The sequence below is a fragment of the Leopardus geoffroyi genome, chromosome A2 (genome assembly GCF_018350155.1).
Source record: "Leopardus geoffroyi isolate Oge1 chromosome A2, O.geoffroyi_Oge1_pat1.0, whole genome shotgun sequence".
In the NCBI taxonomy this organism is placed as follows: domain Eukaryota; kingdom Metazoa; phylum Chordata; class Mammalia; order Carnivora; family Felidae; genus Leopardus; species Leopardus geoffroyi.
In genome coordinates, this window is record NC_059331.1 from 165987407 (window position 1) to 165999644 (window position 12238).

General features: G+C 48.3%; 1 protein-coding gene across 6 annotated transcripts in view; it reads left to right on the forward strand.

Moving 5' to 3' along the window:
* The window catches only part of DPP6 (dipeptidyl peptidase like 6), a 950988-nt gene that overhangs the window by 455338 nt on the left and 483412 nt on the right, over nt 1-12238 (forward strand). Inside the window, exon 1 of one of the 6 annotated variants that reach the window (XM_045496269.1) lies at nt 639-1018. The exons of the other annotated variants lie outside the window; for them this stretch is intronic. Within the exon in view, the coding sequence (XP_045352225.1) occupies nt 962-1018 (57 nt within the window). The 5' untranslated portion in view covers nt 639-961. Of the gene's footprint in view, nt 1-638; nt 1019-12238 lie in introns of those variants that run through there. 6 annotated transcript variants of the gene reach the window in all.

The window sequence follows — 12238 nt, forward strand, 5'->3', positions numbered from 1 at the left end:
CCCCCTCCCCCGTCAGGGTGTGACCTGCCTGTCTGGGAGCACTGCTGTGGGAGCACAGGCCCCCAGGCCTGCAGTGAGCACGGTGACAGTGCCCGGGGCCAGGGCATCGCACCCCCCCCCCCGGGTCCCCTCCCCAGCCCCTTCTTCCCATCCTGAGGCCCTTTTACCCCTGGGGCCCCCTCTCCAGTTTCCTTGCCCCTCTCCTTCCGGGCCCCCCCCCTCCCCACCCCCCTAAGCTCCCTCTCCAGTCTACTCGCCCCCCTCCTCCCGGGCTCCCTTCCTCCCTCCCCCACCCTGCGCCCCCTCCCCAGTCTCCCTCTCCTCCCCAGAGCTCCCTTCTTCCCTCCCCCCACCGCGCCCCCTCCCCCTCCAGCTCCCTCCCCGGCGCCCCTCCCCACCCCTGCCACCCCCTCTCCAATCTACTCACCCGGCTCCTCCCCGGGCTCCCCTCCTCCCTCCCCCCTGCCCCCCTCCCCAGTCTCCCCCTTCCTCCCCCGGAGCCCCCTCCTCCCGGAGCTCTCGGTCCCGGCCCCCTCCCCGCCCCCAGGCCCCCTCCCCAGCCGAGCCGTGGCGGAGCATGCGCCGTGCGCCGCGGGAGGCGGGAGGCGGGCGGGAGCAGCGCGCATCACTCGGGTCCCCTTCCTGCACCGCGCCGCCACTTGCCGGTTGCTAAGCAGTTACCATTGTTTCTGTGGCGATTGCGGAGGCTGTTGCTAATTGGAGAAGCCCCGCTGAGCCGCAGCATCTCCCCTGTTCGGATCCGCTCTCTGCTCCTTGCATTTAAAGAGAAAACTAGGCTGGTCTACCCACTCGCCCTCCCCCACCCGCCCCAAAATAGCCGTGTGGTTTCGGAAGCATGGACTAAATCACACCCCTCCCCGCCGATTGGACTCTGGTGGCTCAGAACTCGCCGTCAGATCGCACCTGCCCCTGTGCCGGTGTGCGCCCTGGACGGGGGACCATGACTACAGCCAAGGAGACCAATGCTTCAGGGAAATCCGTGCAGCAGCAGGAACAGGTAATGCTGCTTTCTGGAGTGTGCGTGCGCGGGAGGGGGGGAACCTGGGCTTCTTGAATGAGCTTATATTGGAGATGACCGCCCTCACCTGAGCAAGAGGCTGGAGGTGAAGCCAGCGCCGAGTGAGCCTTGCTGGGGTCTGCCGCCCCGGCTCCTGAGTGCTATTTTTGAAAGATCCCCGGGTCTATCAATAATGCACAGCCACAGGGAGCAAGCATCTGGCGGCTTAAACTTGATGCCCGGGGACCTTTGGACAAAGGCCTGTCTCCTGCACAGCTGCCTAATTATGCATTTGTCAGTGGTCACTACTTTGTAATGGGGGGGGTGGTGGATGGAGGTGAGACGCCCCCCTCAAATTTCAGTGTATTCTGACCCTCCAGCAGGACTTTGGTTTGGTTCTATCACAAGTCAAAAGAGGACAGAGGAGCTCGGTTTAAAGGACTTTTCTTTTGAGACCCGTGTCCCTTTCCCTCCTTAAGTATTTCTTGAAGGAGTGAGCAGATTGCTGTTCATCCTGGGCATGTAGAGAGTGCAGCCTGTGCCCGCTAGGGAAGCTGAAGGATGCCCAGCTGGGACCGAGTGGGACCCCCAGGTGAGAAGGAGCAGGGCTCCCAGTGCTGGCCAAGGATGGCCAGGAATGCACTGGTGTCCCCATATGGCAGAGGATGGCCACTCCCCCTGCCCTGAAGAGGCTCGCCATCTGCAGAGGCTCCCGGTCTCCGGAGTAAAGGGGAACCTGCACGCTGTGTCTTGCCACTCATGTAGATATTGCAACTCCCTTCTCGAAGATCGTGAGGGCTCTTATCTTTTAATCACTGCTTAGTTCTCCTCAGGCAGATCATTAAAATAGATCCTGGGAGACACCAGTAGATTCACAGAGCAGTTTGCTCAAGCTTGGTAAGTCAACAGCATAAGCTGATTTCCCGTATTTATTTTAGGGGTGTTGTTAGCTCCTGCTTGCTAGGATTGGGGCCAAGGAAGGAGACCCCACTAGAGTTCAGGAAAGCAGAGAGCCTCTTTGGGGTCAGTGTGTGATAGTCTCATCATGGACTATTCAGAGGCGGTATGGAGATAACTTCGGATCTATATTTTTGGGGTCGTTTCCTCAAAACCCATGTTTTGATTTAAAAAAAAAAAAAAGAGACCACCTTAGTAGTGGTATCATCATCATTACTGTCATCTGGAGAACTTAAACACAATTTTATTTCTTCTGGGAAGAAGACTGTGTAAATCCCGAAGTGTAAGAATCACGTTCAGTGGGAGAGCTCCTGTGAAGGTTAATGATCACTGTAGCATGAACGCCAGGAGGTTCACACCAACCCAACCAACCCCTCCTCCTTTTGAGTCATTCTACATAATACTTGTTCCAGAAAGAAGTCTGTCCACCCTCAATTAGCATCCCGTGACTAACTGGGCTTCCTTTGATTACAGCGTTCCTCACTAGGCATAAACCAAACGTGTCCTGGGCGTGCAGGCTCCAGAGAGGACTTGGGTAGCCTTTCTGACCATGGGACTGTTTTAATAATTATGGAGAAAGCACACTGCTCCTAGGGCTGAGCCCAAAGGCGGGCTCTCAGAAGCCCTGTCTGTGTTACGTGGAAGAAGGCATGTGCGCCTGTACAACGTCACTCTCATTTTCCCTAATACCTCCACATGTCGGGAGAGTGGAAATAGTTAATTGGGGTGCGGGTTTTGGAGGGTGGGCAAGGTCTTGTTTGATTTTGTGCCTTTTGATCATTGGAAACCCCCTATCCTTGTACCTGGGGCCATGGTGGAAGCCATGGTTGGGCAGAGTGCTGAGGACAGAGGCGGCTGTGACCGCAGGGAGCGGTCAGGAGGTCCCCCTCCATTCTCGGTGGCATCTTCTTGACCCTCAGAAGGACACAGTGCCCACCCTGGGAGGCAGAACACATTGAGGGTCAGCGGCAGGACCAGGGTGGGAGAAGTAAGACAGGACGGAGAAAAGATCTCATGTCTAAAATTAATGCACCTTTAGGAGACGTTGGCTTAAATCTTACCAAACTGCTCAAAACACAAAGAGGTAAATAAAATCCTTAGTCATGAAGACTGTTTCCTCTTCCTCCACCGTTTGTCAATTTTTAAAAGACATTTAAACTCTATTCTGTGTGCTCAGACTGCAGAGCTCTGAATGAGTTCTCCCATTCTTTATTGAGGGGATAGCCCCATCCCCAGGTGGCTGGGGGTTAATAGGGAGGCCCGGACAGACAGACAACATTTTTTACAAGACAGAGAAGGAGAAACGGATGCTGGTTTGTGGTTTGGTTTGCTTTGGGTTTTAGGTTGGGAGTCGTTTAATCATCCTGCCAAACTTTGGGGCCCTGACACCTTACCTGTTATATTGGGAGGCCTTCGTCTGAGGATTTGGATTTTCTATAGCCTGATATTTATGTCCTATACTCTCCTGGGTGGCCCTGTCGGTTAAGCTCCTGACTTTGGTTCAGGTCACAATCTCGCAGTTCATGAGTTCGAGCCCCGCGTCGGGCTGCATGCTGACAGCTCAGAGCCTGGAGCCTGCATCGGATTCTGTGTCTCCCTGTCTCTCTGCCCCTCCCCTGCTCGCACTCTGTCTTTCAAAAATAATAAACATTGAAAAATAACAATAGAATAAAATTTTGTTATTACAATAGACTAATAGTTCTTAGACTAACAGAGGTATGGTACAGTGTCTTACCTGCCTTGGTAGTCAGAAGCCAGGCATGTGGCAGCAGGAAATGACTTTGTATGCTGAGGGTAAGTAGAAATTAATGAGCGATAAATCTAGGAGAAGATATGAAACCAAATGATTTGACCTATTCATTAGAGATTGCCATTTCCCTCCTTCCTTTTTCTTGCTAAAATATGTACTAAGAGTAGAGGAATGTGTGGAGTGGCTTTTTAAGATGCTGTGTAAACACACTGGAATAAAATGGAGAATAGACTTCTAGAAGACCATTTCCCGTTCTCTTTGGATATGCCAGTATTTATTTTTGAATAAAGTATTAACAGTCTAGAGGTGTTTGGAAACAAAATATTCAGAAAGCTGAATGAACTGACTTCACCCTTTGGCTCAGAAGCCAATCAGATGGTAGAGGCTTCTCGGCAAAACCCAAAGCCACGCTGGCCAGCGTTCTGCCATAGCACGTGCCCAGAGCGAAACCTCACAGGTGAGGGAGAGAAAGCGGAGGCTGATTTGGCTACAATTTACCGTATTCTCTCAAACGAACTAAATCCTTCCTCAGAGAGCCAAATTAAGGAATTTTTTCCCCTTAAGTAAAAGCACAAATTCATTGTAAAGTATACTGTCTTCGTTTCAAATGACTTAAAATTGAAAGGCAGTGATCAGTAATACTGCTGAGAGCAAGAAAAGACAGAAAGATTAATTCTCCATGCTTCCAGTGAACCAGGAAACATTTTCGCTGAAAATATTGAGCAGGGGTACGTTTTTAGTGGCAGATTCGGTATCTGTGTTGTGTGTGGATATGACTGCACGCACGTGTGCACACACACACACACACACACACACACACACACACATTGACGGCCTCACGTGCCACAAGGTCACAGATTTGGAAAAGACCTCAGGAATGCGCCCCAATATCAGGCCCACCTGTTGGGCTCAGGAATCTCACAAATAAGTGAGAATATGCCTTTCCTTAAAAGATCCCCAAAACACCCCTTTTCCCATGGAGATATTCTGCGTTCTCTTGGCGACTTGGATCTTTAGCTCTGTGTTAACTTGCATCACTTCTGTGTCTTCTGGAGACCAGGAAACCAGCCGTCTCATAACACTTCCTGGGTAACAGCTATTTTTTCGTTGTTTTTCACGTTTCTCTGAGCTGCACAAGCCCATATGTATGGCCCTGATGTGTCTATTCTCCTATTAAATTAGGAGCCCCAGGACCCAGTGTTGATTGAGAGGTTAAATTATTTATCTAGACGTTTGTAATAACAATGCCACTGCTGAGAGTTTTCGGAAATGAATGAAATTTTATAAACAACACCTTCTGTGATGCGGCGTTAAAATGCACAGAGCTGGGAATTCTGTGAGAGGACAGACTTGCCCAGGGGCACACAGACAAGGACGACCCAGGAGCCGGACTTTTAACGTCTTGTGCCTGGTGCTCTTTGCATTGGATCCTGATGTTTATCTCAGTAGTAAAATCAGATACTGAAACAGAGGAACTGGCTTTGGCCATCACGAGAGTTAAATTTTTTATGAAACTCTGTTAAAAGAACAGTCAGTGCGAAACATCTGTAGAGAAGGTAAATCAAAAAGAAATAGTAAAAGGAAACCCAGAAAAACAAGATTCAGTATTAGGGAGTGTGAACGTGACTTACTTCCAAGGTGGTCCTTTCACGGCTCAAAAAGTGACAATGGATGTGGCAGTCCTACTGGTGTAAGTTAAATGCTCTTCTGCTCATGCTCTAAGTCACTTAAGACACTCTGGATACAAAGAGGACACTGGAAGGAACAGGACAAGAGCAGGGACGGTAGGTTCTTAAGATTGTGTAGAAATACATCTAGGACTCTGAAGAAAGAAACAGTCTGGCCGCCAGTTGGGTGGATGGGTGGAGGAGAGAACTCAGAAGTCCTCGGCATCCTAGAGGGATGGGTCCTGGCGAGGAGGGGGGAGTGGCCAGGTGGGCGGTGGGGGGAAGCAGTGAAGTCTTTGTGCAGAGGAAAGAGGGCTGGTAGGTGCTCTTCTTAGAGGAGACTCAGGACTCGGGACACTGAGTCTCATCGCCGGAGAGAACAGGGTCACAAAGAAGCAGTGAGTAGCTTGGAGCCATAATCTGTCGTGCTTGGGCGTCTATGGGCATTTCCCATCTCCTGAGATGCAAGTTATGTGATGTATTAAAACAAGTCAGGGGCACCTGGGTGGCTCCGTTGGTTATGCCTCTGACTGCGACTCAGGTCATGATCTTGCGGTCCATGAGTTCGAGCCCCGCGTTGGGCTGTGTGCTGACAACTCAGAGCCTGGAGCCTGTTTCGGATTCTGTGTCTCCTTCTCTCTCTGCCCCTCCCCCGCTCACACTCTGTCTCTCCAAAATGAATAAATGTTTAAAAAAACTTTTTTAAAGAAGTCAATAAGCTAGTGTCACTCAAGAGGCCTAGTGAAAACCCAAACAATCCCAGATCGGCTGTATGCAAAGCCCAAATTCAAAACAAACAGAATGCGGCTGACATTTCTCTCTGAAAAAGGCTTTCCCTGGCAGTAAACACATTTTATTATGTGATACTTACATTGCATTGAACTTAGTCCCTCCCTTTCAATACTGGAGTTACCACGGAATGCTTAGCCAAGACCTTCAAACGCTCCCTGGAGAAAATCTGAGGAATTTTGAGGGTGGGAGGTTGCTTCCCATGAACTTTCACCAGGACACCATCAGCTCCAGCATGCCTGTTGGATGCCGGTCACTGATAGTCACGCGTCTGTCTCAGAGGGAATTGTGGCATTATTATCCTTTATGGAGATGAGCTGTGCCTGTGTTTGGCATTAATTGATTTGGTTTTGTGATGGACATCTTTCACCCGCTCTCGTGAGAAAGGGCAGAAGGAGTCCGTTTATCCAGACTGAAAGTTCAGGAAAAGACTCAAATTTGCGGAGGAAGCGAGTCTCTATAAGCGTGTGGAGATGGACGGTTGTTTGAAGCCCTTGCTTTAAAAAGGCGTTAACATGGGGGCGCCTTGGTGGCTCAGTCCGTTGAGCATCTGACTTCAGCTCAGGTCATGATCTCACGGTTCGTGGGTTCAAGCCCCACGTCGGGCTCTGTGCTGTCAGTGCAAAGCCTGCTTTGGATCCTCTGTCCCCCTCTCTCTGCTCCTCCCCCACTTGCTCGCTCTCCCTCTCTCTCTCTCTCTCCCAAAACTAAACATTAACAACAACAACAAAAAAAGTAAAAGGTGTTGTGTGGAGATCATGTATTCTTGGTTCAGAGGTCGTTTGGAAAGCTAAAATGTTTTTATTTCAGGTTCCAGGTCTTGTTGCCTTGTGGCCTCAAAGCATAGGAGTGGGAACCACATGGGTGGGGTGGGATTGAACCCTAATCCTTGGTTGGTGTCATTCTGCAGGAGGCTGACATTCTTATGTCCTTCCTGCCTTGGCTGGTGGTGTCCCTTGAAGTGGGGACATAAAGGAAAGGAGGGGGCGGGAGGATCCAGGAAAAGTAGCCCAGGTGACGTGATCCGATCCAGATTCCGAGTCCTCCTTTTTCCTCCATCACCTTCTTCATGCCCTGTCCCGCGTGGGCCTCGACGGCTACTGGCACCTGCAACAGGCCATTATTTGCTCAGAGTTGACTCTGTCAGAACCTTCATGTGTGCCGATCCACCTGGCCCTCGCTAAACGACTGGGGCAAAACCTAATCCCTACAAAGAGTATAAGCCTGTCTGTGCAATGCGTTACTCGCCTTGAGAGCATCCGTAACCTGAACAATGGCCACCGGTAATGAAACCCAAAGGGATTGTTAATGGTTGGAATTTCGGGCCCAAAGTTTAGGACAGCCAATGGAACAACAGCAAAAACAAAACAAATATACTGTTTATTCATAGTCATTAATGACAAATCAAGTAGCAGTCATGGGGAGGACAGTCTTGGCGCCCTTGGAATTACTGATAGGTTGCACACATACCTGCAAGTACCTGTTCTTACTGCATTTATATAAGAGCCGGCCTTGTATTAGGCAAGTCCCAAATAACAATCCCTGTTGCTGCTTCTGGCTTCCGATTCTAGGAGGATTTTGTGGCATCGGAGTAGAAAGAAATGTGCAGCAGTCCCTTCTTAGGACAAATTGCCATCATCGCAGACTGTGTTTGGTAGGGGCCCCCATCCCTGTTTCACAGTGGTGACTGGGACGCCATAGGACCCAGAGTGCAGTCCCCCACTGATGGCTTTGCAGAGCGCATTAGTGATAGAATCAAGTCTTGATAATAGAATTTCCCGTGACAATTTATATATTGTCCCCTTACTCGTATCTGATCAGTGTTTTAGGAGATTTAACGTCCCCTGCCAGAACTCAAGAAAAACTGCTTCCCTACATCTGAAACTGCTGGAAACTGTGAGCATCATCTCCAGCTGCTAAGTTGTTAATTTGGAACACAGGCTTCTAAAAACTGTCCGTGGGCGCGGCCGGGTGTGTGGAGTGGGGGAGACCGACCAGAAGGCACCGACAGAATCTGCTGAATAAAATGGGGAAACTGGTGGTTGGGAGGGGGTGCTCTTTCAAAACACTTTAAAAGGTCAAAGTCTGTTTTCCAACTTGCTCCTAGGATTCTTGTTGAATGTAACAGGGATTCATGGTCTGGGAACGATAGATTCAACCCTTTAAATAGGTTACCCACAGCAAGATGAACATCACAAGCAAGAATTCGAAACATTTTCTCTGTAGAGATTAATATTCGGCAGAGATCCCCTTGCGTGGTGGTGACGTATGTTTTAAAATTAATAAAAGGATGTACTTCTGTATTTTGAAAAGGCAAGTTTTATTCTCCGCGGTAGAACATTTGAGGGGTTGTTACAGTGTTCACTCGGGATGCTGGAATTATGACACTCCTCACCTATCCTAAATCAGGTCTCTGGATGGGAGAGGGCAGGATACTTATTTTCAAATGTTAATAGCCCATCTTATACCCATCCCCTTATTAGACAGATGTTGGATCAGAGGAAGATTTTTCTTTTGATGAATGGGTGATACGGAAGAGGGGAGGCTAGGGGAGAACAGGGAGCCAGCTGGGATGGCTGAAAGTTGGGACAGCAGAGGGGTTCCCGGGACCCGTGGGAGCCTGGAGATGATTCTGGAAAGCAGGAAACACTTACAGGCAAGGGTTTCAGAGCATGATGGCGTGGAAAGTACTACAGTGGAAAGCAGCAGAGGATGAGTGAAATTCTGGAAGAAAGGAGAGAAATCTGAACTTACAACAGATTTCGCCTTAAAAGAACAGGATTTGGGGCATATAGGAAACTGGAAGAATGGCTTGGACATAAAAATTATACATTGTGAGTGTCATTACTTAATCTGGGTGTGCCCTGATGGACTAAAAAGGATACTGGAAGCTTCTGGTTTTCAAAGAGTTTAAAAGGGTCTGGGATGTCCCGGGTAAAATTCAAGTTTACTTAGAAGCAACAGGTACTTTAAGGCAGTAAGGCACACACACACACACACACATAGGTAGTGACGTGTGTGTATGTAAATGTAGTATTTCTTGATGTAGCCTGAGAAATTCTTGAAAAGACTTGAGGTAGTTAGAATACTTGGCTCTGATCATTGAAAAGCAAAATAAACACTCCATCCCCCCCCCAAATCCACATCATATAGGGTACACAGGTAAAGAATGATATTAATAAGAGAACTTTGTAGAGAAAAGACTGTTCTGTCATTAAAAATAAGAAAGCCTTAATGCCTCAAATTTTTCTCAATGCATTTTACCGACTACCTGGTCCTTAGGAGGGTGGGGTGGGCACCTTCCCTCCTTGCCAAAAGCTCTCTTTTCTGGAAAGTGGGAGAACAGTGTGCTTTGGTGTAGATGCCCCTGACTCTTACCCAGCTCTTCCTCCTGCTAGATGAAGGACCTTGATCACATCTGGGTGATGCCACATCTGGGGATAATGCCCGTGACACTGGTGCTTTGAAGAAAACATTCAAGCACAAAGTACTATTCTTGGCATGGAGATTTCAAACCACTCTTTAGTGAGTACTTAACCACGTGTGTTCACATAACAACGATGTTTGAGTGGGTCTTGTTTGCAGCATTTGGTGAGGGTTTGTGTGTCCATTCGAAGATGGGTTGGTCTATAAAATCATAAAGTGTTCCACTTTTAAGCATTTTACAGACCATCTCGCCCCATGATTTTTAGACTTTTGTTTTAGTAACAGGAACCTTTTCCCCAGAGGAAACAAGCCAAGTCCAACATAGGAAGGAGGTGAAAGCACTTCCCTAGTGGCCCCAACATGTCAGCAGAGCACCCCTCCTGTTCCCCAGCAGGGTGGAACACAGCTTACAAACCAGGTATCTAATTCACAGTCTGAGTTTACAAGGGAGGAAATAAGGCTTAGAGAGGGTGAGTGAATTGGCCAAAATCACACAGCTAGCAGTTGCAGAATCAGAACAGAACCATTTCAGGGTTGCCTGGGTGGCCCAGGTGGTTAAGCATCCAACTTCGGCTCCAGTCATGATCTCATGGTTCGTGGGTTCGAGCCCCACATCGGGCTCTGTGCTGACAGCTCGGAGCCTGGAGCCTGCTTCGTTTTTTCTGTGTCTTGCCTCTCCCTGCCCCTCTCCCCCCCCTCAAAAATAAATAAACATTAAAAAAATTTAAAAACAAAGAACAGAACCACTTCCCCTTTCCCCCCTGTGTTTTGGATCCAAATCAGGAAACTTCAGGTGAGACATGGTACAAATAATATACTAAGAAGATTAACACAAAAACTGATATTAACTGGAAACTGCAAAGGAAATAAAGTAAGCATTATAAAGCGGGTTTTTTTTTAATTATTATTTTGAGAGAGATGTGGGGAGTGGCAGAGAGAGGGAGAGAGAATCCCAAGTGGGCTCCCTCAGGTCTGCGTCATCAGCAGAGAGCCCAACACGTGGCTTGATCCCATGAACCGAACCATAAAATCATGACCTGAGCTGAAATCAAGAGTCTTATGCTTAATCAACTGAACCACCCAGGCACCCCCATAAAGTAAGCATTATAGATGCAAATTAAAACCACCTTGTCCAGAGATCAGTTGAGAAAAGGCATAGATATACTTAAGGCAGTCCTTTGTCTTCACGTCTTATGGATAGATGTAGCTATTTCTTCTTTTTATTGCACTGTCCCTGGAGGCATTCGGGTTTTCATAGCAACTTTTCATATTTAATTAGTTATTTAATGAGTTGCTTTTGAAATGAGGAAAAAATGAGGCTATAACAAATGTTTTCCTCCTGATTTTTAAAAGTAAGCAACACTTCGTAAATTCTACATGCTTTGGAACAAGGCAGTAGGTAATTTTCAATCTCATCTTACACTTGAATAACTTCAAAGGCAGTAGTTATACAACAGGTGTGGAAAGACAGCAGGAAAAGAGAGAGCAGGCCCAGCCTGTCACCTGTACAGACTGGGGGCTTGGCCCCACGGGAGTTGGATGTTGAAACATCTGGAAGTTGTAGGAGTTCATAAGCTCAAACTGAACCGATAGCATGAGTATCATTATCCTTGGATTACAGATCCCTTTTGAGGATCTGATGACAGCCACGGATGTGCTCGCCAGAAAAAGTCCCGTAACCTCTTGGTTACATGAAGCCTATAGATGCCGTCGTATCTGTCTGTAAACCCCCGGTGGGTGTCCCCTCAGTGTGGCCTTCCAGCAAGCAAGGACCATCTTAAGACACATCAGTAGAGATGTGCTCACTGCTCAAACCTCACACAAATATTAAGTAGCTATCACATCTGGGTGTTGTACTAGGTACAATGGCGGCACCACACTTAGGAAAGAATGGGGGTGGGACTGTGGAGGGGTGGCAGGGAAGAAAAGGGTATATGATATGCCAGCAGTGGTGGAGAAAGGGGTCTGTGAGCCATGGTGGGTGGGGAAAGTTTAAATAAATGCAGTTAGATAGCTGGAGAAATAAAGTATGTCTTTAATGTTTAAGGAATTGTTCAATATTTTTAGAAGGAATGATAGGATTGTGATCTTTTTATTTCCTGGGTTATCTCAGGCAAAAGATTAGGGACCTGTGGATTTAAGTCCCTAGATGGACAGCGTTAGCTCAAGCCACCGTCGTCCCGCCCCCAGGACAGTGCCAGGATATGCCCGATGACCATCAGCCTGGTGTCTTCCTCTGAAAGGGCAGGTTTGACTAGGATCCCTTCTACTTGAAGCTCTCAAGACTTTAATACCTTTCCTGTCACACAACCACGAGCCTCTGACGGACACAGACCGTGTCCTGCTGCTTACGTAGCTCCAATGCCAAGCCCAAGGCCCATCCCCTCAGACTGTTTGCACACTGAATCAGTGAATGAATGAATTGCGTCCTCCTCTCTTAGCCTCCTTCCATGAATCATGCACAGAGTCAAAGGGTCTGTGATTTTATTCGCTCAACAAAGGACTCAGGCTTTTGGAGCCCTAAGATCCAACTCCTTGCATGCCAGCTCACCTTGCCGTCCCTGATGCCTGAGGCATCATGGCGCATCTCTTTCCCAAAATTTCGCCCCCACCTGTTTTATCTGAAACCAT